The sequence below is a fragment of the Stigmatopora argus genome, chromosome 20 (genome assembly GCF_051989625.1).
Source record: "Stigmatopora argus isolate UIUO_Sarg chromosome 20, RoL_Sarg_1.0, whole genome shotgun sequence".
NCBI classification, from domain to species: domain Eukaryota; kingdom Metazoa; phylum Chordata; class Actinopteri; order Syngnathiformes; family Syngnathidae; genus Stigmatopora; species Stigmatopora argus.
This window is the reverse complement of record NC_135406.1, coordinates 2,171,907-2,194,051: the sequence shown is the minus strand read 5'-3', so window position 1 is coordinate 2,194,051 and position 22,145 is coordinate 2,171,907. Positions and strand designations below refer to the sequence as shown.

Sequence of the window (22,145 nt, the reverse complement as noted above, 5' to 3'; positions counted from 1 at the left end):
TACTTTTCAAATTTGACGCCAAAACATGTCACTTCCGAAAAGGGGCGGGCGAATGAGGTCACGTCACTTCCGGGGTGGGAACACATCGCTCACGTAACGGAGACGTCATCAACATGTGACACAAAACCTATACAAAACGTCGCGTTTCTTGTAGCATTTTGAAATTACACGACATGCCACGCATGCGCAGAAATGTTATGGCAAGTTGCAACTAACCAACTATAACTAATAAAAAGCTGCATTTATTACAACTTATATTTCATTCATAAGAAATACTATACGTGTCTAACTGATTCTGTCTCTTTTTCCTATCTTTACAATTTTCTTCTCCAAATTTCATCAGTTTGCACCTTTATTTAGATATGTATTGTTTATTTATTTGTATGTTTGTTAGTTGTGCACTTCCCCACTTATGTGGTTCATTACTTATGATAGTTTTTTGGAAAACACTTCTTTACTGATTATTATTGTCATTTGTGCTCTTCATGTTGACACTTGAAATCTCATTATACTTGTACAATGCCATTAACATTATCATATTTAAGACTTGATTATCTAACCCCCCCTTCCAAAAACACCAAAACAACTACCCCTTTAAGGCTCCCCCCTTATAAAACTACACATACATTTGAAAACTTTACAAACCCCTTGATGACTGATGTTAATTTGCAATAACAACATTATTCGCTCCTTGCACATTTTTTCCTGAACTAACTCGTCCTCCTTTGAACAATATAAATTCACAATCATATATATTGGTACATTTATCCAAACATGCATTTCATCACATCAAGTCGCAGTCCAAAAATTAGACGACCAAACCCCCGTCTCATTTGAAAGCCCTCCAATGATTCCGCCTTCAACGTATCAATCCAACCCTCAAAAACTATTTTATGGCTATAAAACCTCTACTGCAGCTAGAGCTGCCACACATACAAAATAATCCATAAATCAATGCACACAAATGGGGTAAAATCCACTTCCTGGCAGCATTTCGTGATTAAATACTAAGGCAGATCTGATCTGGCAACAAATAATGGCTGAAATGTGATTGGTTGAATGCTTCAATATGAAAACACACATCTGGACACAGTGCAACCAGGGGGAAAGGAAGCTAACAGACCATTTAGAATTATTTCAGACGTATTGATGGACAAAATATAAATATATGATTCAGATATTTCTTAGGCCAGCAGAGAAGGCCTTGAAGGCCCTGATAGCCCACCACTGCATTCCAATAATAGTAATGGTAAACTTCTACAATACAAAACAGTGACTTAATATTAACTGGAAGACTTAAACCAAGTTTTGTATAAATAAATTTCTGGAAAGTTAAATCTTTAATTGGGGAAGAAGTCTGTGAGGTCCAATCATATTTCAAATAATAGATTTGATTTCAGCGATGCTGGTCAATTGGGATTCCAGTGCCATGTCCATGCCCTAATTTTCATTCTCATTTGCAGGGCGCTAAACCCGGCAGGAAGTCTGTTCATCGGAAAGGTCCACGGGGTTGTCGTAGCATCGCGAGTCGTCCTCTCCCTGCTGCCGGCTGGCAAAATTGACAAAGACCTTGGAAAAGAAAACACAATCAAATGAGCACGCTGCTCTCTGCTGGCCAAAAAAGGAAATCTGCCCAGTAAAGTGAGTGACAAATCGATCATCTAAGGATTTTTGGGGCACATTTTTGAATGAATAATTTGTACCTGGTCCAAAGTGGTCTGGGCCACAGAGTAATCCTCCACGCCGAGCTGGCGCCGCTTCTCGGCCAAGCGTTGGAAAATGCGCGCCAGCGCCCCCTTGCCCGCTGGCAACTGGTACCGCAGCGTGTTGTGGTGTTCCTCCTTCAGGATGCTTCCCGGGAACGTCTTCCCCACAAAGTCTCGCACCGGATTCAGGTCAGGTGGGCGGCCTCCCACGCGGATCGTCACCGTGTAGCCTTCGCCGAACCTTCCCAACGTATTAGAACATGTGTCAAAATGGCGGCCCGGGGGCCAAATCTGGCCCGCCGCATCATTTTGTGCAGCCCGGGAAAGCAAATGATGAGTGCCGACTTTCTGTTTTAGGATCAGATTAAAATGATGAGTATACATGTGTATTAAATATCCTGATTTTCCCCCTTTCACAACAATCATTGTAATTTTTTGATCCATTTTTTCAGTTCTTTTGATTCAAAAATCACTTGGTATAATCTAAAAATATATTTTCAAAAAAAGCTACAATAAACATTGTTTTAGATCTATACAAATGGAATATTCAGGCCCTTTAATCCAGTTCATTTAATCCATTTTCAAATAAAATCTTAATATTATATCACTAATGGTCCGGCCCACGTGAAATCGAGTTGACGTTAACGCAGCCGGCAAACCAACCCGAATCTGACACCTTTGTATTATATGATATTATAGAAGCATTAATGGTTTATTTTTTAATTGATTTCCCAAAGGTCACCTGCTCTTAAGATGCTGGATGCTGCCCAGGCATTTGAAGCGTCCGTCCACCATGATGGCCATGCGAGTGCAAAGTGCTTCACATTCCTCCATACTGTTGACATACTGAAAAAATGTAAGGGCCCGCCCCTTTTTGATCCCGCCCCATCCAAGGTAACGAAGCGTTCACCTGTGCGAGGTAAGAATCACCGAGCGTCCTTCCTTCACCATGCTCAGGACGCAGTCCCACAGGAAGCGGCGTGCCTCGGGGTCCATCCCGGTGGTGGGCTCGTCCTGGGGATGGATGATTGACGTATGGTGGCCGTGTCCGATTGGGCGTGGCTTTGAGGGTCTCACCAGGAAGACGACGCGAGGACACCCCGTCAGAGCGATGGCGGTGGACAGTTTGCGTTTGTTTCCCCCGCTGTAGGTCCCCGCCGGCTTGGAGGCGTACTTGACCAGGCCCAGTTTTCGGATGCCCCTCTCCGTGACCTTTTGGATGTGAGAAATGCGACGGGTTGGCGTGCCAGAAAGTAAGAATTTCGAAAAATTGAAGTCATTGGTTAAAGTAGTGAAAAGAATCAATTAGTAGTGAAAGTCCAAGTCATTGATTTGTAAGAAAATGTCTTTAAAAATGAGTAACCACTAGATTTGTCTAAATGTCACGATTCGATGCATGTTATTAACAATTCTACTTTTTACTTGAAATTTTGTATTGCAAAATGTCACCTTGGTCTCAATGACCATAATGACATCATGTTTTGTTAACCAACGTAGTCATTTCTGTATTCTTAGAATCTCCCCCAATTTGTTTAATCACTTTTAATGTATGTGTTCACTTTAAAGTGTATTTGTAAATGTCATTGTATTTGTTTAATGACAATTAAGGCATTGAATGAACTACAGGACAACAAAGTCATGTGATTTTTGCTATGTGAACTTATTTTCCAGGCACAATATTGTAAATCGGATTGGCCTAAATGACTTGTGGCGACATGCTTTACCGTGGCCAGGTGGGTTTCGGGAACCCCTCGCAGCCTGGCGTACAATTCCAGATGTTCCCGACCCGTAAGTAGTGCGTCGATGGCGTCGAACTGGGGGCAGTAGCCCATCCTCCGATGCGCCTCCCTCAATTGTGTCCGTACGCTAAAAGAGACAAAGAATCGGTGTTAAGGACTAACGGGGGTGACGGAGCGCGGAGATAGCCTGCCTGAATCCGTCCAGGAAGGCCTCGCCGGCAGAAAGCGGGACGTCGCCCGTCAGCATCTTGAAGGTGGTGGTCTTCCCGGCGCCGTTGATTCCCAGCAGGCCGAAGCACTGTAAGACATCATGTTTGCAAAAGTGGCTTTTTTGTGTGAAATGGATGTCCTGAATTTTTGGTGGCTTCCATTGACAGGGAAGGATGTCCAAGTCTTTTGCCAGCTCTGGAGGAGAAAGAAGTCCAAGTCCTGATGTCGAAATAGTGAGGTTTTTTCAATCATGTAATGCCAAAACCAAATTACTTCTAACTGGCATTGTGACTGTCTTTCATAAATGGAAAACTTTTGACATCATTTGAAATACTTTTTCCTGTATTCTAAGTGTGTTTGGTGGTTGCGTGTCGTCAGACAAAGTCACGGCGAAGGTAAGAAATACGCTCCTTTTCAATAGTGTATTTTAGCAAATGTATAATTAGACTTGAAACTGGGTATTTCAAATGATTGTGTTTGAAGGTTGGATTCAATCATTGGGTGCATCTAAGTAGTTTCTCTTCAAAGTAATTGGCATGCCTTTGGAAGGGAATTTTAGATGAATATTGTGAGCTAATTGTAAGTGATATTTTAACTCCCTGCAAAAGGAAACATTAGTTTTGTTTTAAAAGGGTGCATTTCGAATGTGGGTAGAAATTGGAGTACCCAGAGAAAACCCATGTAGGGAGGTGGTAAACATGGTGAGGTGACAGATTTGAATCCAGGTCGTCGGGCCTCTGCAGGTCATTGATGTCAATGTGTAAGAATATTTTTTCTCCTCTTACCTAGGCATGCATGACAATTTCCTTGTAGATGTTCTCCATGATCTTCAGACGACATGCTGTCAAGGTAAGTCTAATAATTCCATGACAATTCCCACATGACTAGAACATAGTTTGAATTGGTAGCTCAAGTGTGTCCCAAAAGGGTAGAAAGTATTTCTCAATGTTTCAGCATCAACGGGGCTCGGACGTCGAGCGCCGTTTGCGGTCTTTAAGAGTGACATTGGTGGTGGTGGTGAGTTTAGTCATTAAAAGTAAATGTAATGGTTACTAGTACAATGACGCAATGTTCTTATCTTGTTGTAGGTCAAGTAGTTTGATGGTGTCGTTTCCCAGAGCAAGAATCGTCGCATCTGGATGTCGTTCCACTCAGCGTCCTGTTGTCTAAGTGTGTACATTATTATTATTGAGTATAAATGGGGTAGTATTCAATCCTAAAATTTAAGACTTGAGTAATTGGTAACGAGTAGGCAAGTCTTCTTCAAAAAACAAAGTGTACTGAGGCGTTTTTGTCTTCAAATAATGACTAATGATGTAAGGCTTACATCTTTAAAAATGACTGTTTATAGTGAGGATTGTTTTTGTAAGAAATGATGAAGTGTACACGTGTGCATACAAGGTCATTGTATTAAGAAAAAGAGCCTTTCTATACATGGTCATTTGTAAGCAAAAGTCCTTACGATATGTGGTCATTTATTTTTGGACAAATGCCTTACTATACGTGGTGGTTTTTTTTGATAGAAACAAAACTTTACTACATAGTTTATCTTACAAAAACGACTCTATAGTAAAAAATTTCTCTTAAAAATGCACTATGTATACAAAGGCTTTCTTAAAAAAAGCCTTTGTATAGATGTGGAGTATGGCTTTTGTCTTAAAAATGACTATGTATACATTTGAGTTTTTTAAGACAAAAACCCATTGTATACATGGTGACTTTTTTAAAGACAGCCTTTTTATACACGATCATTTTTAAAGAAAATGCTTTACTAGAGTTGCTCTTTGTTTTTAAGAGAGAGCACTAAGTATCTATTCGAACCCAAAAATTAGCAACCGTAGTAAGGCTTTTTTTCCTTAAAAAATAACCATGTATAGCAAGGCTTTTTGCTTACAGATGACCATGTAAGGCTGCCACCGTCTAAAAAAAAGACTAAGTGCAGAAAGACTTTTAGTTTAAAAAATGACTAAGGCTTATCTTAGGAAAATGACCATGTATACACAGACCACCGCAAACAACGCTCGAGATCCGAGTCCAGTCGACTCTGAAAATAGGATTAAACCCCCCCCCAACCCCCCCCCCCCCCCCCCCCCCCCGTCCCCTCCCTCCCCATCGACGTGGGTCGAACGTCAAGAAGCGTCATCTACGGCGATTGCGGCCAATCTCATTGATTGACACCTCATTTAAAAGTATGGATTGATACTTTCTAGACTTTTAAGACACACTGAAGCTACAATTTGAATCCATATTCATCTCGAAAAGAGTCTACTTAGCGTGACGGCATGTCGTCTGGGGATCGTTGGGGAACAGCCAATGAACACGTTGTGCCTAGGTCAAAGAAGAAAAACAATTACATTCAAATGGACGTTATCATTACACAATCTATTTGCCTTAAACAAAAAGAACATTACATTGCTTTTTTTATGGGGGGAAATGCCTAATTTTGGGACTACAAAACTATCTTCAGACACATTATATATATAATATTTTCTATGAACCTTACTATACATGGCCATTTTTGGGACTACTACAATATCGTGATAGACATTACATCTATATATTATAAATAAATAAATAAAATCGAGTGCCAATTTAAAATATTGCTCCTTCACTGATTGAATAGCTCTTTAAAAACACCCTTTGATGACTATAAATGGCCATTTTTGTGTCTACAAAAATATCTTCAGATACATTATATATACTATCTTTTCTATACTGGCCATTTTTGGGACTACACAAATATTTTAATAGACATTAAATAGATTTATTTTAAATAAGCCTTACTATACATGGCCATTTATTGAAAGGAAAAATACCTTACTCTACACAATCTTTTTATGTGAAATAAAAATACCCCATTAGACACGTTCTTTCATATACCAACACTGCTCGCGAGGAAGTCGCATAAATTCACGCATTCACGGATGTCAAAATGCAGACAAACCTCCCCCGGAACTTCTGGGTGAACCTGAGAAATAAAGTGCATTCAAAATACAACAAGTCACACATTAACAACGTCTTTTTCGATTCCCAAATCCTTCCACTTCGCCACGTCGTTCTGGAATTTTGCAGCAATGTCAAAGCCCATGCATGCATCAGACTTCAAAAACATGGAATATTTGATTTCCGATCCGACGGAGGAGAGCGGCGGGCGGCCAAAGCCGCACGTAAATAATGCATGAAAACGCACGCGGTGAATCACAATTCCGGCCTGGCATTTACACGGCGGCGCTCGGTAAACGGCGTCGGCAGGGATCCGGGCGGACGTCTGTCGTGACGAATCGCACCGTGTGGCGTTTGGCTCACCTCTGCCGCGGGTACGCCCACGCATAGCCGATCCACGGCGGGGGTCCGCTTCCCCGGGTACGCCTGCCAAAACAGACACTTGCACTATGAATTTTGATCTCTTATCCACGTCTGTCGTGAAGTACCTTCGTCAGATCGTGCAGTCGCAAAAGGTCATCCCGAGCCTTTCCCGCGTAGACCCGCTCCCGCTCGCGAGCCACGTCCACGTCCTCTTCCTCCGCAGAGGACGATATCGCCGAAATCAACCTGGGAGAAGGAAACGGAATCCATCCCCGTCCTGTTTTCCGACTTTACGGTGGCGTATCGTCACCTCCGTTTGCAGAAAAAATTGTACTGGATCAGGAGGGTGACGGCAAACATGAGCGCGCCTTGGAGCGCCATGGCCAACAGGTTCCTGCCCGTCATCTCCCAGCTCAACGGGTCCTTGAAACGATCTTCCCCTAAAAGCCACAACAAATACATACAAAGTCACTCGGCGCAAGTTCTTCCTTCAAAACGCACATGTACCCTACCAAGTCTACCTGGTCCAAGATGCTGATATCTTTTTAAAATATTAGAACAATTTTCTGCGAAATTAACTAATGTGCTACCACTAAACATTGCAAAATCTAATTTTCTTTTGAAATCTGCTCGTTTATTTGAGTCCATCAGGACCTCGAAAGATCAGCTGTTTTTGAATGCTGCTGCTCAAGTTACAATTAGGACAAGCAATACCTTTTCATCAAAACATCCACACCAATTTTGAATAGTACATTCTAATTGCTTTATCCACGTCTGTCGTAAGGTACCTTCGTCAGATCGTGTAGTCGCAAAATTGCTCTAATTCCATTTCTTGCTCCTATTTAGCATGACCTGGAAATGCCGCTTCTCTTCCTGTCACTGAAGTTTTTGGGTTTTTCCTCACCAAAGTTGCTGAAGAGATTGGCCATGGCCTGGTTTTTGGCCATGTCTATGAGCCCTCGTCCAAGACAAAAGTGAGGGAACACCAGGAGGACTTGTTTCACGATGTCGTTGACGTACGTCACGCTCTGGTCAAAAAACAAAAACAAGACACGGGAATGACTCCGCGACGGCAACGCTAGCAAACATTGTCAGGATTTTTTGTCAGATTATTATTATACGTGTGCTTGCTAAGAAAATATGCTTTACTATTCAACTTCAACTCATCATAATGAGTTTCTGTTGGGGTTATTCTGGATACTATTATAGATGAGACTGGGGCAAACTGGAGGTCACCCTCCAGGACAGCTGGCTCCAGCTTGTTGACGTAACACCTCACCAGGTCCTCGGCTCCAAGGACTGTTTGCTGGGAGATACACCTCGACCCTTTACCCAGATGCAAGTTCACAATGAAGATCTGCGAAGGACCCTTAAATTGTTGTTGATTGAGGGGATGGCTATCAATCAACCTCCGGGATTACTCGCATATGTTTCTCAAATTATGACACTCGGTTCCCTTGATATGGAGTTGTTTTTGAGTTCCCACCTTAATTGTTATTAATGAATACCTGATATGCGATTATTGTTGCAGTTGTTTTTGACCTTGATGGTGTTATTCGGTTAGCTTATGCAATTGTTTGAATCAGATTACTTTAAATGTTTTGATTATGCGCTGACTAAATTGACAGAGGAAGATGCCGTTTCTTTAGAATCCTCTTGGACGAAGGCGAGTTGGGAGTGATTTTCCTTGCAAGTTGTAGCCAGTGTATATTAATGATGTCTCCCTGTTTTGATTAAAGTGTATTAATAATACATCTATCAGTTTCTTCCAACCGAGTAGTATATGCTTTGCTCTTGATAACCTCAGTTAGTCTAAACAAAGAGGATCCAGAACACCTCACAGTGATGCAAAACCCATCTGGGAAGTGCACTACCATCTACCACAGACTCAACCCAGACTTCATTTCTATTCCAGGAGACGGTCTTTTCCATTTGGGAATGCCTATTGGTGAACCTAACATTTATTGGTCCTTCGAGTCGGATCTGACCAGATATAAGACCTAACCTCTCTTTTGCTCCCATTAATGGCGGAGTCCACCAGGGTAGGCTCTTAGGACCACTTACAAACAAAGGAAACGCTTTGACGCCTATTGAATCGTTATCTGTTTGGAAATGTTCGACACCCATCCAAATCGGGAGATTCTCGGGAAACTCACGTCGTCGTCCAACAGCTCCATGACGAAAGTGGCCACGCTGGCGTTGATGCCGATGAAGAGGTTGATGCAGGTGAGCGCCACGTAGGCCGTGCTGGGCACGCCGAACACGAACGACGCCGGGTACATCGTGGGGGTGATGGACCACCTGCGGCATTTGGGTTAGGGTTAGTACCTTTGTTTTAATACCCTTGAGACCATACTTGTGTGCTATCCATTGAGTGGTACTCAAATTTTACAAGCTAGTGTTGATCCTCAAGAGGCGTGCGTGGGGGGGTTCTCAAGTCAACATTTTTCAACACCAAAGCACCACTTTTCAGCACATCTACGTCATTTCTAACAGACCGTAGCAAACGTACCCGTAGAGGAGCAGCAACAACGACAGCGCGGGAAGGTTGGCGGCGGAGACGTAGGCTTCTTGTCCGAAGCACAGGAAGATGAGCACCACCGCCACGCACGGGACGGCGTAGTTGCACTGCCGGACGGTGCGGGATCGTCACTTCTCCGGAACGCGGGTTCGGCTCTCGCCCCGGCGGCCGCGTACCGTGTCCCAGGCAAAGTTGGCTAACCAGTAGACCGTCGGGTTGACGCCGCTGACCAACTGCAGGTGCTTGGCTTTGCTCACTCGCTCCTGGATGAGGAAGAGGACGAAGCTGGCGGGGATGAAGGACATGGCGAAGATGACGCAGATGGACACCACCACGTCGGTGGAGCTCGCCGCCCTGTTGGGGGGGGGGGGGGGGGGGTTGTTTTCGGGGACTCAAACCAAAGTCACGGCGCCGGGACGTCGGCTGTTTTCGTCGGACGCTTACAGGGCCGCCATGGAGAGCTGCATTTTGGTCAAGTTTAGCGGGTGGCTGGACACGGAGATGCCGTAACGCCGTGGGTCCTCTCCCGCCGGCAGGCCGGCCCTCAGGATGGCGTTGGCGGCCACGTTGAGGAAGGACGTCAGTCCGTGCCAGGCCCGGTTGTAGAACCATACCTGGTGAATGACACGCGCCTTTTCAACTACAACTTTAACACAGACATGGATTTTTAAATGGTGAACTTTCAAAGCAGTACATTTCACACTACTCTAAATAATACTCCTTTTGACTGTCGTCACGATATTACCGTGACTGAACTACCGTGTATTCATACGCTATTTCACAATAGGCATTTATTCCAAATTTGTCTAGGATTCCGCTGTTATTACTTTCCATTAGACACCCAAAAATAACCAATAAAACTCTCTCTCCGTCAACAAACTAGCCCCAGCGCACACCGTCCCCACGCTTGCCCGTTTCCTTTGGTGTCTCTTCACCGCGGCACTTCAAAAGTGGGTCAAGTGTAGCTCCTCTCTCGCCGAACGTTCTGCGGCGCCCAGAGAGAGAGAGCGGAAAAAACACGGATGAAAGAAAACAGGCGGAGAGAGCGGACGCCCCGCTGATACCGGCGTACTAATTAGGACCGCGCCGCGTTTGGAGCGTCGCCTACAAACGCCGGCCGGATGTCTCTCGCGCGTAATGACGTTCGTCTGTTCTCTTCTCGCTCACCTTGAGATGGCGTTTGGTTGTCATCTTTTTGAGGAACACCTCAGCCGCGGCCAGGACCTCCTCCGTCGGGTCGGCCTGACGAAGGGTCGGCAAAACCACAATTAATGGGACACGCTCGGACAACAAACTTCATTAGAGGTGACTAAAAAATGCAAGCAATGCTACCGTTTATACGCAAGCGCTAACCCGTTGTTAAAATGTGTAGATGTGTATTCACCTTAACAGGGCAAATGACTATTTTTAATCTTGTTTTTGTGATTTTGGGAGCATTTCTTTGGCCGTCTAGCACCCTCGACGGTGTCTAACCACTTCGCACTGTTCTCCAGCAGAGGTTTTCTCACCGTGGTGACATTGAACGCATCTCTCAAATGGCCAAAGGCGGCTTCCACGGCTTCCTGGCTCAGTCCGACTCGATCGTCGACGGCGCCCACCGAAATCCCGCCGTACCTTGGTTTTGGAGACGCGTTTTCAGCATTGACACTCAACACGCCAGATGATTTCTGCACGCTGTCCACCTGGTTTTGCCAGACTTCTCAAAGGTCTTCACCAGAAAGTCGCTCATATTTCGTCCGGTTACATCAAGGAGGGTGTCGGTGGTATTCTGGATTCTCTGGAAAAACAAAGACATACACGAAAAACTAAACCAAAGCCTTCCAGACGGGATTGGACGGCCAGTTTCAGCCTGCCACTTGGAATTCTTGCATCGGTTTCTTCAAACTGGTGTGAAAATAAAAACAGTGGCTCTGAGACGACGAGGCCACGTGGCGGAATAATTCTTAGATTTCTTTAGCAATCCAGTAAATTTAGCTTTGATCCATCTGTGCCACCATAACTGCAAATTGGACAATCGTCTCGAGTTATCTCGACAACGAACAAACATATCGAACTGCCATCACATCTTTTTCAGCCAATAAAAACAACTCGTCATAATGGCCGGGTACTCGGACGTTTCGTCGAAAGACGTTTGGTCCCCTGACGTTTGGTCCCCGGACGTTTGGTCCCCGGACATTTGGTAGAACGGACGTTTGGTCGCCACTGTTGAAACCAGCTCTCCAAATTGTAATCATGAGAGAGAGAGTTTAATATCTAAATATCTAATATCAAAATATCAACAGTAAACTATCTGTCATAATTTGACAGCGAGCGAACCCGGCGACCAAACGTCCGTTCTACCAAACGTCCGGTCGACCAAAAGTCCGGTCGACCAAACGTCCGGGGACCAAAGGTCTTTCGACGAAACGTCCGGTCACGTAATGGCCGACGCTCGTAAGTGTTTAAAAGAGAACTCCTCCAACTAAATGGCAAATAATGCAAACTTTGTTGCAAAGATGCCATAGGACCAAACAAACAAGGGGGAGAATTTCGACTATTCGTCGCTAAAGCCGGCGCGTCTTATCTTTCGGTAAACACGCCGGCGAATGCGGCGCGCCTCTAATTATTTTGGCCGGGCTTCACATGACGACATCTGTTGTAACAAAACGGCTTCGCGCGAATTCGCAGGTGCGCCGGCCGATGCAAAAACCGCGCTGCCTATCGCGCCTCTCACGGGGAGATAAGACGCTGCCGCCTACTCCGGGGGGCTACGTGGCTCCTGGGCCAAATTCCAACGTTATCTGCGAAGAGGGAAGGAAAGTCTTTCACGTTTAAACGTCCCGCCTCGGGCTCCGCGGTCGCCCGTCGTCGGCTGGATAAGCTTTGTCTAGCGCTCCTGCTTCATTCGCTGGCGGTTTATCCCGCCGTGCAGGTTGGCCAGGCGCTTTCGGCGGAAGCGTTCCACTTGGGTTCCAATGTGGAACTCGAGTGGAAGATTTGAGGCTAAGTTCATTCCACCCGTCTAAAGGTCGACGGGCGCATGGCGTTGTCCGTCTTTGAAAGCGTCTACGCTTCGCTACCTGTTTTTTATAAAGGACTCCATTTACCGCTTGTCACCCAAATAGAAGAAGAAACAACATTTCATTGGACGACTAACAACACTCGACGCACGTTAGACCCTGACTGATGGTCTCGTCCATCCCAGAACTCATTTATCATCTCCCAGACTGTCAACGGCAAATAGATTAGGACTCGACGCACTTTGGCGACGGGGACCGCCCACGCCAAAGCCGGCTGGGACCCCCGCCTCCCTTTCCGAAAGCCCCCCGTTGAATAAATGGCGCCATCTTCTCGGTCGCCGGCTCCTTTAATCCCGCCCGTCCTTGAAAAACTCTCAGGAAAAGCAAAAGCGCAGACGCGGCGGGAGGTGCCAAATCGTTGTTTCCATGGTAATGGCAGGCCGCGCTAAGCCCGCCGTCAATTGCTTTCTATTGACTCTGCTCTTATTTAACCTCCGTAGATGAAAAGCCCCAGACTGGATCTGCTTGCAAATTGCCTAGTTGGAGCGCCGCGTCGGTCTGCAGTCGGACGGACGGTTGGCTCGGAGTTTTCAGGACTCTAATTGAGGACAACGCCGCCTCGACTGCATATAAAACAGACATTCGAGAAGTTTTTGGGCCACGCGAGGCCTTTGTTCAGTTAATTTAACCCAAGAATTGAAGTCAAAGTACAAATTGGAGATTGGACCAAATTAGACCATCCCGAATTGTGGTCAAACTTGATTTTGGAGCCGCAGTTTCGCTGCAAAGCATAGCCAGGAATGCCATTTCTTCAGCACTTAAACAATAACGTGCATATTTTGGGCGCAAATTGTCATCAGACAAATACATACGTAGGCTAAACGGAAGGAAAATGCGGCGCTACCTGAGGAGGCGGGAGTCCTCCTGCGGCAGGCGGACAGTCCGGCAGCATGATTTGGCGTCGAGGAGTGGAGCACCGGCAGGGAGGCGACGGGTTGGAAAAGCTCCAGTTGCCCTCCGCTAAGATGTCGGCCACCGACTGGTCCACAGATGGCGTGAACCAATCGGAGAGACGGTGGACGCAAGGTAGTCCCCTGCGGGGAAGCGTCAACACGGTCCAAATCCTGAGCTGGAGCCACGTCTGGTTTCAACGCAACTCACGGGATGGGCTCGCCGTCCATGCAGCGTGTCCCAAAGCCGGGATCGTTCGCCAGGGATTCGGCCACCGCCGACACGTTGGCGTCTCCCGACGCGTCGTTACTGGAAAAAACAGAAAAGGGGATCTTGACGGGATCTCGGGTCAGACGGCGAACGTTTGCCAAACAGTCACATAAACCGGTAAAGCCGTTAGACGCGACGTTGGCGTTGGGTAAGTCGCCTGGGATCTGGTCTGCTCCGACTTTTTAAGACTCCGTCGTTTCCCCGTCCGCGGGGATGGAATCGTCCGGCGTAAAATGGCGCCCGGCCCGGCTCCATAAAAAGCACCGGCGTGGCTCTCGGCCAACGACGACGGCCGGCTAGCCGACCGCCGCGTGGATTATTACGGCATTTGGAGGCGTCTCCGTGAAGGTCGAACGGCCGTTTCCTTGGCCGCCGGTGAGCGCCGTCCGAGCGGTCCCGTTGTAAAAATGGATTATGTGCAGCCATCTGTTCCGCAATTAACAACGGCCGGCTCTCCCGCGCTCGTAAAAAGCCGACTCGGCCGCGGCGCGCGGACGCCGAAAAAGCGGAACTAATGAATCCGGGCGCCCGGCGAACGCCGAGCCGTTAGAAATAACAAAGCTAGCAAACGGCCACGACGCCAAGCGAGTGCGGAATCTCCGCCTCGTAAACGGGCCGCTTTATGAGGCGCGCCGGCGTGGGACGGGCGCGTCGTGGCTTTTAAGTGGCCTCTCTCAAGGTCGCTGGAGCGAAAAAGATAATATTGGCTAATTAGAGCAGAGGACGATGAAACGCCATTTGACAACCGTCGCGGGTCAAACTTATTTGGATAAGCGGGAACTCTTACTTGTGACTCGAACCGCTATTGAAGGGGCTTACAATCAAGAACAGAAACTACATTATCCCTATATTGTATATTATGATTCCCTTTTTCCGTGACTGGACGTTTCGTCGAAAGATGTTTCGTCCCCGGACGTTTGGTCCCCGGACGTTTGGTCGACCGGATGTTTGGTAGACCGGACGTTTGGTCGCTGGGTTCGCTTGCTGTCAAATTATGACAGAGAGTTTACTGTTGATATTTTGATATTAGATATTTAGATATTAAACTCACTCTTTCTCTCTCTCTCATGATTATAATTTTGAGAGCTGGTTTCAACAGTAACAACCCAGCGACAAAACGTCCGTTCTACCAAACGTCCGTTCTACCAAACGTCCGTTCTACCAAACGTCCGTTCTACCAAACGTCCGTTCTACCAAACGTCCGTTCTACCAAACGTCCGTTCTACCAAACGTCCGTTCTACCAAACGTCCGTTCTACCAAACGTCCGTTCTACCAAACGTCCGTTCTACCAAACGTCCGTTCTACCAAACGTCCGTTCTACCAAACGTCCGTTCTACCAAACGTCCGTTCTACCAAACGTCCGTTCTACCAAACGTCCGCTCTACCAAACGTCCGTTCTACCAAACGTCCGGTCGACCAAACGTATTTCGACGAAACGTCCGAGTACCCCCTTTTTCTGCCACGGCCTTTCGTCTTTTTAATTCAATTAAAAACAAATACGTCCGGATGATCTCTCGGAATATGAGCCGCGGCCGCGATTAATCGCGTGGCACCCACGTCGGGGGAAATGAAATACTCGTGGGCTGGCGTTGTGATTGGCACGGGGTAATTTGGAAAGCCTTTGAGAGAAAATGTCAGCGTCATGCTAATCCGGGATCGCCGACCGATGGATATGTCGAGCGGCGTCCCCCCGGGCTTCGCGGACGGACGGCGCTTACCTGAAGAAGGTGGTTTGCGGCAAGCCGTACATCCACGGTTGTAATTCCAGACTGGGATATTCGGAAAAGGGCGGGACGATAAGCGAGAAGATCAGGGAGAGGCAGACAAACACGGCAGGCAACACCATCTAAAGCAAAAAATTACATTCATATGAAAGAATTAATGGAGCTACATCACATCTGAGATGATCAATGGGCAATTCTTTTACTTGAATTAGAAATAAGATTCTTTAGGTTAAGGTTCTAATGCTCTAATCGTAATAGCTCACGTTTTTCTATATGCACATTTTTGTCCATATTTTCCAATTTAATATACACTGAAGACTTTTTAAGGCTCATGTATTTTCAGATACAGTATTTTCTCGCATAGAAGTATAAATTCTTCGCATATAAGACGCCCCCTGATTCCTAATTTTCACCTCCATATTCATGGTTTTAATAGGAGTACAAATGTGTTACTTTGAAGGGAAAATCTTAAGATATTTTTGGTATTTCTGAGATACTGTATCAATCAAAAGCACATTATTAGGGTCAATATAAGGAAGTCATTCATGCAGTAACGGTTGTTTTCTTACTGCACAACTGAAAATAACCAACAAATAGTCAATGTTCATTTGCCAACATCTACTGATGAAAAAGTAAGCTAAATAATATGGTGTGTATGTTTATTATTAAAATGAAAAAGTCAATATTTTCCAATTGGACCTTTAGACCAAGGGTGTCACTTTAGCTTTTTTAATATATTTTCCGATTTTACAAATTGATTTTTGAACTAAAAACCGAAAAAATGGATTAAAAAATGACAAGGACTGATTTAAAAGGGGGAAAATCATGGAATTTAATATACATCCATACTCTTCATTTTGATTTGATCCTCAAGCAGAAAGTCGGCAATCATCATTTACTTTCCCGGGCCACACAAAATGATGCGTCGGGCCAAATTTGTCCCCCGGGCCGCCACTTTGACACACTACCTTTAGACTGAAAATCCCTCTTATGATGAGTGATTGCAAAGGTGGCAAATTCATTTGTGCCTTCTTTTTGTTTCGATTCATCTCGAAAAAAATCCTATTCTCTGCCACGTCATTTGCTTTTCCTCGTTCCCTTGTTAAAGGTCATATCTTTAAAGCTTAATCACTTGGATTATTTGGGGAAAGTGGGCGTGATTCATTGTCCCGCCGTGCAAGTTTTGGCAAATTTGCACTGGCAGATATCCGAGAAGTGAGATAAAGAGTTCGAGAACAGAAAGAAAAGCTTCGTGACAGACTCTCTCTCTCTCTCTCTCTTTCTGTCGCTCGCCCTTATACTCTTATTTGACAGTAATTGCAGGTGACAGCCGGTACTTCTCCTATCGAGAGCAGGGAGGGGAAACAAAGTCATCCAGGCTTGCTAAAAGCCAGACACCGACTTCATCGGGGATTCTGGATAGGCCGGGTCGCAAAAACACGTCAGTTTGCAGTTGAAAAATACTTTGCTACCTTATTATCATCACGTCACAATTGACTCTTGGCGCCGTAGCCGTTTCCCGAGGCACTTATCCAAACATTCCTAATCGTCGCCGCCCCTTTGGACTCGTCGGAAAACGGCGCCATTTATTGATTTTGACTTTGGAAATTATAGACGAGAGACCAGTTAATGGGCTAATAAATAGCTCGTCAGCGGGGACATTACGGCGAGCTGTCAATTAATACGCCGCTAATGAAAACACGACATTATGTTTGTCACTTGCAGACCTCCGATCCGTTTGAAGGCAGAACGGACGGCGGACGGAGGGCGGCGGACGCTACCTGAGCGAGCAGTCCCTTGCGGCTCCGGCGGGCGTGGTGGAAACGCTTGACGAAGAGGGCCAGGAACTGCCTCCAGATCAGCCGCCGGCCGCCGATGAGGGCGGGGCCGCTTCCGCCGAGGCCGTCTTCCCGAAAACCTGACGGGGTTTCATCCAAAATAATCATGAACAGACAAAAAAAACCTCTGAAGAAAAACACAGTGTTTTTTAGATGAATGTGTGTGTTGGGTTTATTCTGGGATGTTACTATATGTTCATTGAGCTTTTTAATAGGTAATGAAGCTATAAATTAATTTGTGCTATACTTTATGTTGGGACCGAGTAAACTCGAGGACACTTTCCCCCCCACAGCTGCTTTCGAGGCCAGTTAATTGTTTTCAGGACTATTGACTGAACAGGACACCATGTTCCAGGCCGAGACTGTTGATCTGAGTTGGCAATGAAGATCTACAAGGGACTCTTAAATTGCTTTGACTTGGATTCCGGCAGATGGCGATAATCGCATTATTGTTTAAAAATACGGTCACTCTGTTTACCTTATAAAGAAATTATTATGCTTAATCGTGCAAGTTCTTACGCAGGTGTTTTTGGTTTCGATCTAATATGAGATTGTTGTGGCAGTTGTTTTTTTGACCTTAATGGTGTTATTCGGTTAGCTTATGCAATTGTTTGAATCAGATTACATTAGATGTTTTGAGTATGGCGCGACTAAATGGACAGAGGATGCCGTTTCTTCAGAATCCTCTTGGACGAAGGCGAGTTGGGAGTGATTTTCCTTGCAAGTTGTAGCCAGAGTGCATTAATAATAAATCTATCAGTGTGCCTAAAAAATTGGAGATATCAAAATAAACAAACTATTTATGAGATGTACACCTTTCGTGGTCAAGTTCAGCAACTTACCTTCGGTAGGAGTGGCAAACATCTCCACGTCATCTGCAAGGAAAGGCGCAAAATCAAGAGTCCCCTAAACGCATCACATTGGCCTTCATCCATTTTGAAAGACGTAGACCCCACCTGACTCACCGCTCTTCTCCCGTTCCGCTTCGGGATGGACCGCGGCGGAGACGCCCTTCCGCTCTGCCGCTGTGGGAATTCAAAATAAACGAGGCTATTTGGCCCGACCCCATTTCGTGTCGGAAATAACCACGGAAAAGGGAGAGGGTCTTACTCCAATCGTCTGCTGCAGCTCGAGCCATCTTCAGAAAAATCTGCAGCCACAAAGTTGACGCGGAGTGAGAACAGCGCCGCTTGAAACGCTTCCCGAACGCACCTCTTCCAGCGTGGTGTCGGAGACGCCGTAGCCGCTCAGTCCCAGGTCGGCCTGGGCCTCGTCCAGCTCGCCGAAGAGACTCGCGAAGGATCCGTCCGTGGCGCCGTCGTAGGGGAGGACGTAAGTCACCTCCTGGCCGACCCGCTCCAAGAATTGCGCCCCGGGGACGTGGCGACGGACCAGCTCGCTCAGCGCTGGGTGGGGAACCAGAAAAAAATAGCTAAACGAGACAACCTTACTTTTCGGAAAGAAGTTCCCAAGTCTTTCCTTGATTTGCCCTCTTATTATTCATTTAAAAAAATAATGTTCTTGAACCTGTGGATCAGGGGTAGGGAACCTACGGCTCGGGAGCCATATTAGCTCTTCTGATGGGTGCATGTGGCTCTTTAGACTGCTGGTGACAGAGCCGAGTCCAGAATGCACCAATAGGAGCGTCACGTCGGCACTATGGCGCTGACACTACCTCGAACTTCAATCATCTTTTTCTTTTCATTAAACTTTTCTGCATGCATATTTTCATTGATTAGCAACTAAGTAAGTGTTGTCAAAAGAATTGTACTTCCAAAAAGGTAAAATGACCCCAAAAAGAAGAAAACACATCTAATTTTCACATGTTTACTCTTAAATTCAGAGTATGGCTCTCAAGGAATAACATTTGAAAATAGCAATTGTTTATGACGCTCTATGTCAAAAAGGTTCCCGATCCCTGCTGTGTATCTTTACCTGAAGGATGCACTCCGTCGTGGGTTTGACTCCCGAAGGGGGCGCTCTCGTTTGCTTTGGACGGACGTTCCTGCTCCTGCGGGAGACGCAATCGGATTAGAAGCAAAAGTGCTCAGCCACTTCGAATGATGAACAGCGTGGAACTTTGCCTCCACGCTAACCCAATCATGGCGCTCGACGGCTCTAATTAAAGCCACCAGAGTGCCAAAGACGCTGGATTGGATTCCTAATGGCGACGGTGATGAGCGACAGGTCCAACGTGTCCAGACATTCGTCGCATTTCTCTCTTTCTTTTCAGAGATGGAAATTGGGGACCCGACATATCCTAATCTGACCCCTCTTCCCTCAATCGTTAGGCACATGATTTCGACATATATTGAATTGGGAAAATAAGGCAGAGGTCCGTTTTTTAAACTGATAGATTAATCTTATGACATAAGTACATAGACATAGATCATTTCCCCACGTAGAATACAAAATTGAGGCAAATCTAGGTCCAAATACAAATGTAGATACGTTGTTAACAGATAGATATTTTTTTGTAGTACCTAATAAGTCAAAATATGAACAACAACAACTCAACAAAATTGGGGTACCTGGACCAGGGTGAGGTAGTAGCCCCTCCCGAAGCGCTTCTTGAGGAAGAGCGAAGATCCGCAGCATCGGAGCCGGCCGTGGGCCACCATGGCGATGCGGTCTCCCAAGATGTCCGCCTCGTCCATGTGGTGGGTGCACAAGATGATGGTCCGGCCTGAAAACATCACGACAATCGAAAGTCAAGCCGCCCGACGCCATGGCAACAAAGCGGACGTCCGCACGTGCGTGTGAATTAAAACCACCTCGACGGGCGGGATTATTATTAGCCGCTCTTCTTTTGGGGAGGAAATCGACCGCCGCGAACGGCGGTTAGAAAAGTCGCCGTCCCTCTTTCTTTTGCCCAGGTGAAATGAAAGCGTCAATTCTGACAATTATTTTCCGGGCGCGCGCGGATTCCTGCCGAAAGTGCTAATTAACACGTGCGGCGTGCTAGGAAACGTCGTGTCGCGCCACCGCTTTGTCATTGAGCTCAGTTTGACGCCCGGCGAATAACCCGCTGCAAAAACATTAGAACGACAAAAGCCAGATCTGCTCATATTTTCAGCGCCATCGACAATAACGGACGGCCAATCGCGCCAGTGTCTCCGTCCCCCGCGTTTGACACCAATGAACAAGCGTTCAAACCGATCGGGATGCGTGACCGGACGTTTCGTCGAAAGACGTTTTGTCCCCGGACGTTTGGTCGACCGGACGTTTGGTAGAACGGACGTTTGGTAGAACGGGTTCGCATGCAATTGATAGATTTTAACATTGGGTGAATAGGGATTTAATGACTATTATTTCACATTGGGTGAATAGGGTTAGGGTTAAACAAATGAAAGTCTTGTGACTCAAACCTCGGGACTCGCGAACCTGTTCTACCAAACGTCCGGTCGACCAAGCGTCCGGGGACCAAACATCTTTCGACAAAATGTCCAAGTACCATCGGGATGAACTCAATGAAGTTCCCGGCGCGAGACTGATTGGACATTATCCTCGGAAACGGCTCGGTCTGCCACCGTACCTTGTTTGTACTTGAGGAGCAGCTCCCAGATCCCTCTGCGGGCGTAGGGGTCCACCCCCGCCGTGGGCTCGTCCAAGATGACCACTTTTGATCCGCCCACAAAGGCCATGGCCACCGACAGCTTCCTCTGCATTCCGCCTGCACGCGCACCCCAAAAAAAATCAATGACAAGGCGCGCCCATGTGACGGGATTAGCTTAGCGCTCCACCTGACAGGTTCTTGGCCAAGTCGCGTCGCTTGTGCGGCAGGCCCACGTCCCGGATCATCCGCTCCGTCTCGGCGTTGGCCTCGGCGCCGCCGAGACCCTTCAGGCGGCCGTAAAAGTAGATGTGCTCCTCCACCGTCAACCTAGCCGGAGAAATTCAACTCAGGGACTCTGGGGGGGGCACGGCTCGGACGCCCTCTGACCAAAATACATCGCGACTCACTCGTTGAAAAGGACGTTGTGCTGGGGACACATGCCCAGGTGTCGCCGAGCGGCGTCCACGTGCGTGCGGATGTCGTAGCCGTTGATGAAGGCGGTGCCCGAGGTGGGCGGGAACAGGCCGCACAAGATGGACCTGGAAGGGAGGACGCCTTAGCTGTTCCGTCGGCTGGGAAAGAGCACCCCCCGTCCCCGGAGAACTTGCATGGTGGTGGTTTTGCCGGCTCCGTTGTGGCCCAGGAAGGAGGTGATGTGGTTCTCGTAGAAGTCGACGCTCAGGCCGTCCACGGCCGCCTTCTTGCCCGATTTGTAGACTTTGACCAGCTTGCGTAGCGATACTCCGGCTTTCAGGCCGGGCTCGACGTCCTCCGCGTACTCTTTAAAAGACACGGTGACACCGAAACATGACGTGAAATCGTAGTTGTGGGACTCGAAAAACTTGTTTTTTCTTGGGCATTTCAGAAGAATAATTAAGGCTGGCATTAGGACCGAGATTGTCTGACTTTCTTTCGCCCCAGTTCCAACGGATGGGACGTCTAGCCTCGTCAATGGCGGCTAACGAGTTCATAACGATACGGCAGATTAAAAATGATGGTTTCTCGAGAGCACATTTAAACAGAACACCATTTATAATCCAAACGGTAACACTTCGGAGAAAGACGGTGACGAAAATAGGCCGCGACGTCCATCGGAACAAAAGTGCGAACGGCGCCTGAGGCGAAAAGCCAGGCGCTAATGCTAGTCACCTCCACATTTGTCACTTCAAATGTGCGCGTGTGTAGCTTCGTCTTACCGTCGCACGAGGTGGCCGCGTCCTTCAGCGAACCCTCATCGACTTTGGAGGCGCTCCCCCGCCAGTAAGACGCCGTCAACGGGAAATACCACGGCCTGGGGATCCCGTACTCACCTGAGATTCACAAT

The 22,145-nt window shown here is 46.8% G+C and overlaps 1 protein-coding gene across 2 annotated transcripts in view; it reads right to left on the bottom strand.

Annotated features, from left to right (window-relative positions):
- Positions 1 to 289: 289 nt before the first annotated feature.
- Positions 290 to 22,145, bottom strand: part of LOC144065842 (phospholipid-transporting ATPase ABCA1) — a 42,695-nt gene continuing 20,839 nt past the window's right edge. The window contains exons 18-50 of one of the 2 annotated variants that reach the window (XM_077589031.1): positions 22,018 to 22,131; positions 21,430 to 21,601; positions 21,229 to 21,360; positions 21,009 to 21,148; positions 20,801 to 20,938; positions 19,797 to 19,951; positions 19,201 to 19,276; positions 18,478 to 18,671; positions 18,376 to 18,415; positions 18,231 to 18,290; positions 18,108 to 18,140; positions 17,209 to 17,345; positions 15,422 to 15,549; positions 13,643 to 13,741; positions 13,386 to 13,575; positions 11,165 to 11,259; positions 10,991 to 11,096; positions 10,650 to 10,724; positions 9,927 to 10,096; positions 9,659 to 9,836; positions 9,474 to 9,589; positions 9,118 to 9,262; positions 7,866 to 7,989; positions 7,272 to 7,401; positions 7,087 to 7,207; positions 6,962 to 7,024; positions 3,637 to 3,743; positions 3,431 to 3,572; positions 2,784 to 2,918; positions 2,617 to 2,720; positions 2,449 to 2,541; positions 1,704 to 1,947; positions 290 to 1,569 (exon numbers count right to left, since the gene is read on the bottom strand). In XM_077589031.1, the coding sequence (XP_077445157.1) occupies positions 1,468 to 1,569; positions 1,704 to 1,947; positions 2,449 to 2,541; positions 2,617 to 2,720; positions 2,784 to 2,918; positions 3,431 to 3,572; positions 3,637 to 3,743; positions 6,962 to 7,024; positions 7,087 to 7,207; positions 7,272 to 7,401; positions 7,866 to 7,989; positions 9,118 to 9,262; positions 9,474 to 9,589; positions 9,659 to 9,836; positions 9,927 to 10,096; positions 10,650 to 10,724; positions 10,991 to 11,096; positions 11,165 to 11,259; positions 13,386 to 13,575; positions 13,643 to 13,741; positions 15,422 to 15,549; positions 17,209 to 17,345; positions 18,108 to 18,140; positions 18,231 to 18,290; positions 18,376 to 18,415; positions 18,478 to 18,671; positions 19,201 to 19,276; positions 19,797 to 19,951; positions 20,801 to 20,938; positions 21,009 to 21,148; positions 21,229 to 21,360; positions 21,430 to 21,601; positions 22,018 to 22,131 (4,058 nt within the window). In that variant the 3' untranslated portion in view covers positions 290 to 1,467. Of the gene's footprint in view, positions 1,570 to 1,703; positions 1,948 to 2,448; positions 2,542 to 2,616; positions 2,721 to 2,783; positions 2,919 to 3,430; positions 3,573 to 3,636; positions 3,744 to 6,961; positions 7,025 to 7,086; positions 7,208 to 7,271; positions 7,402 to 7,865; positions 7,990 to 9,117; positions 9,263 to 9,473; positions 9,590 to 9,658; positions 9,837 to 9,926; positions 10,097 to 10,649; positions 10,725 to 10,990; positions 11,097 to 11,164; positions 11,260 to 13,385; positions 13,576 to 13,642; positions 13,742 to 15,421; positions 15,550 to 17,208; positions 17,346 to 18,107; positions 18,141 to 18,221; positions 18,291 to 18,375; positions 18,416 to 18,477; positions 18,672 to 19,200; positions 19,277 to 19,796; positions 19,952 to 20,800; positions 20,939 to 21,008; positions 21,149 to 21,228; positions 21,361 to 21,429; positions 21,602 to 22,017; positions 22,132 to 22,145 lie in introns of both variants that reach the window. The other variant, XM_077589030.1, reaches the window with a different exon arrangement.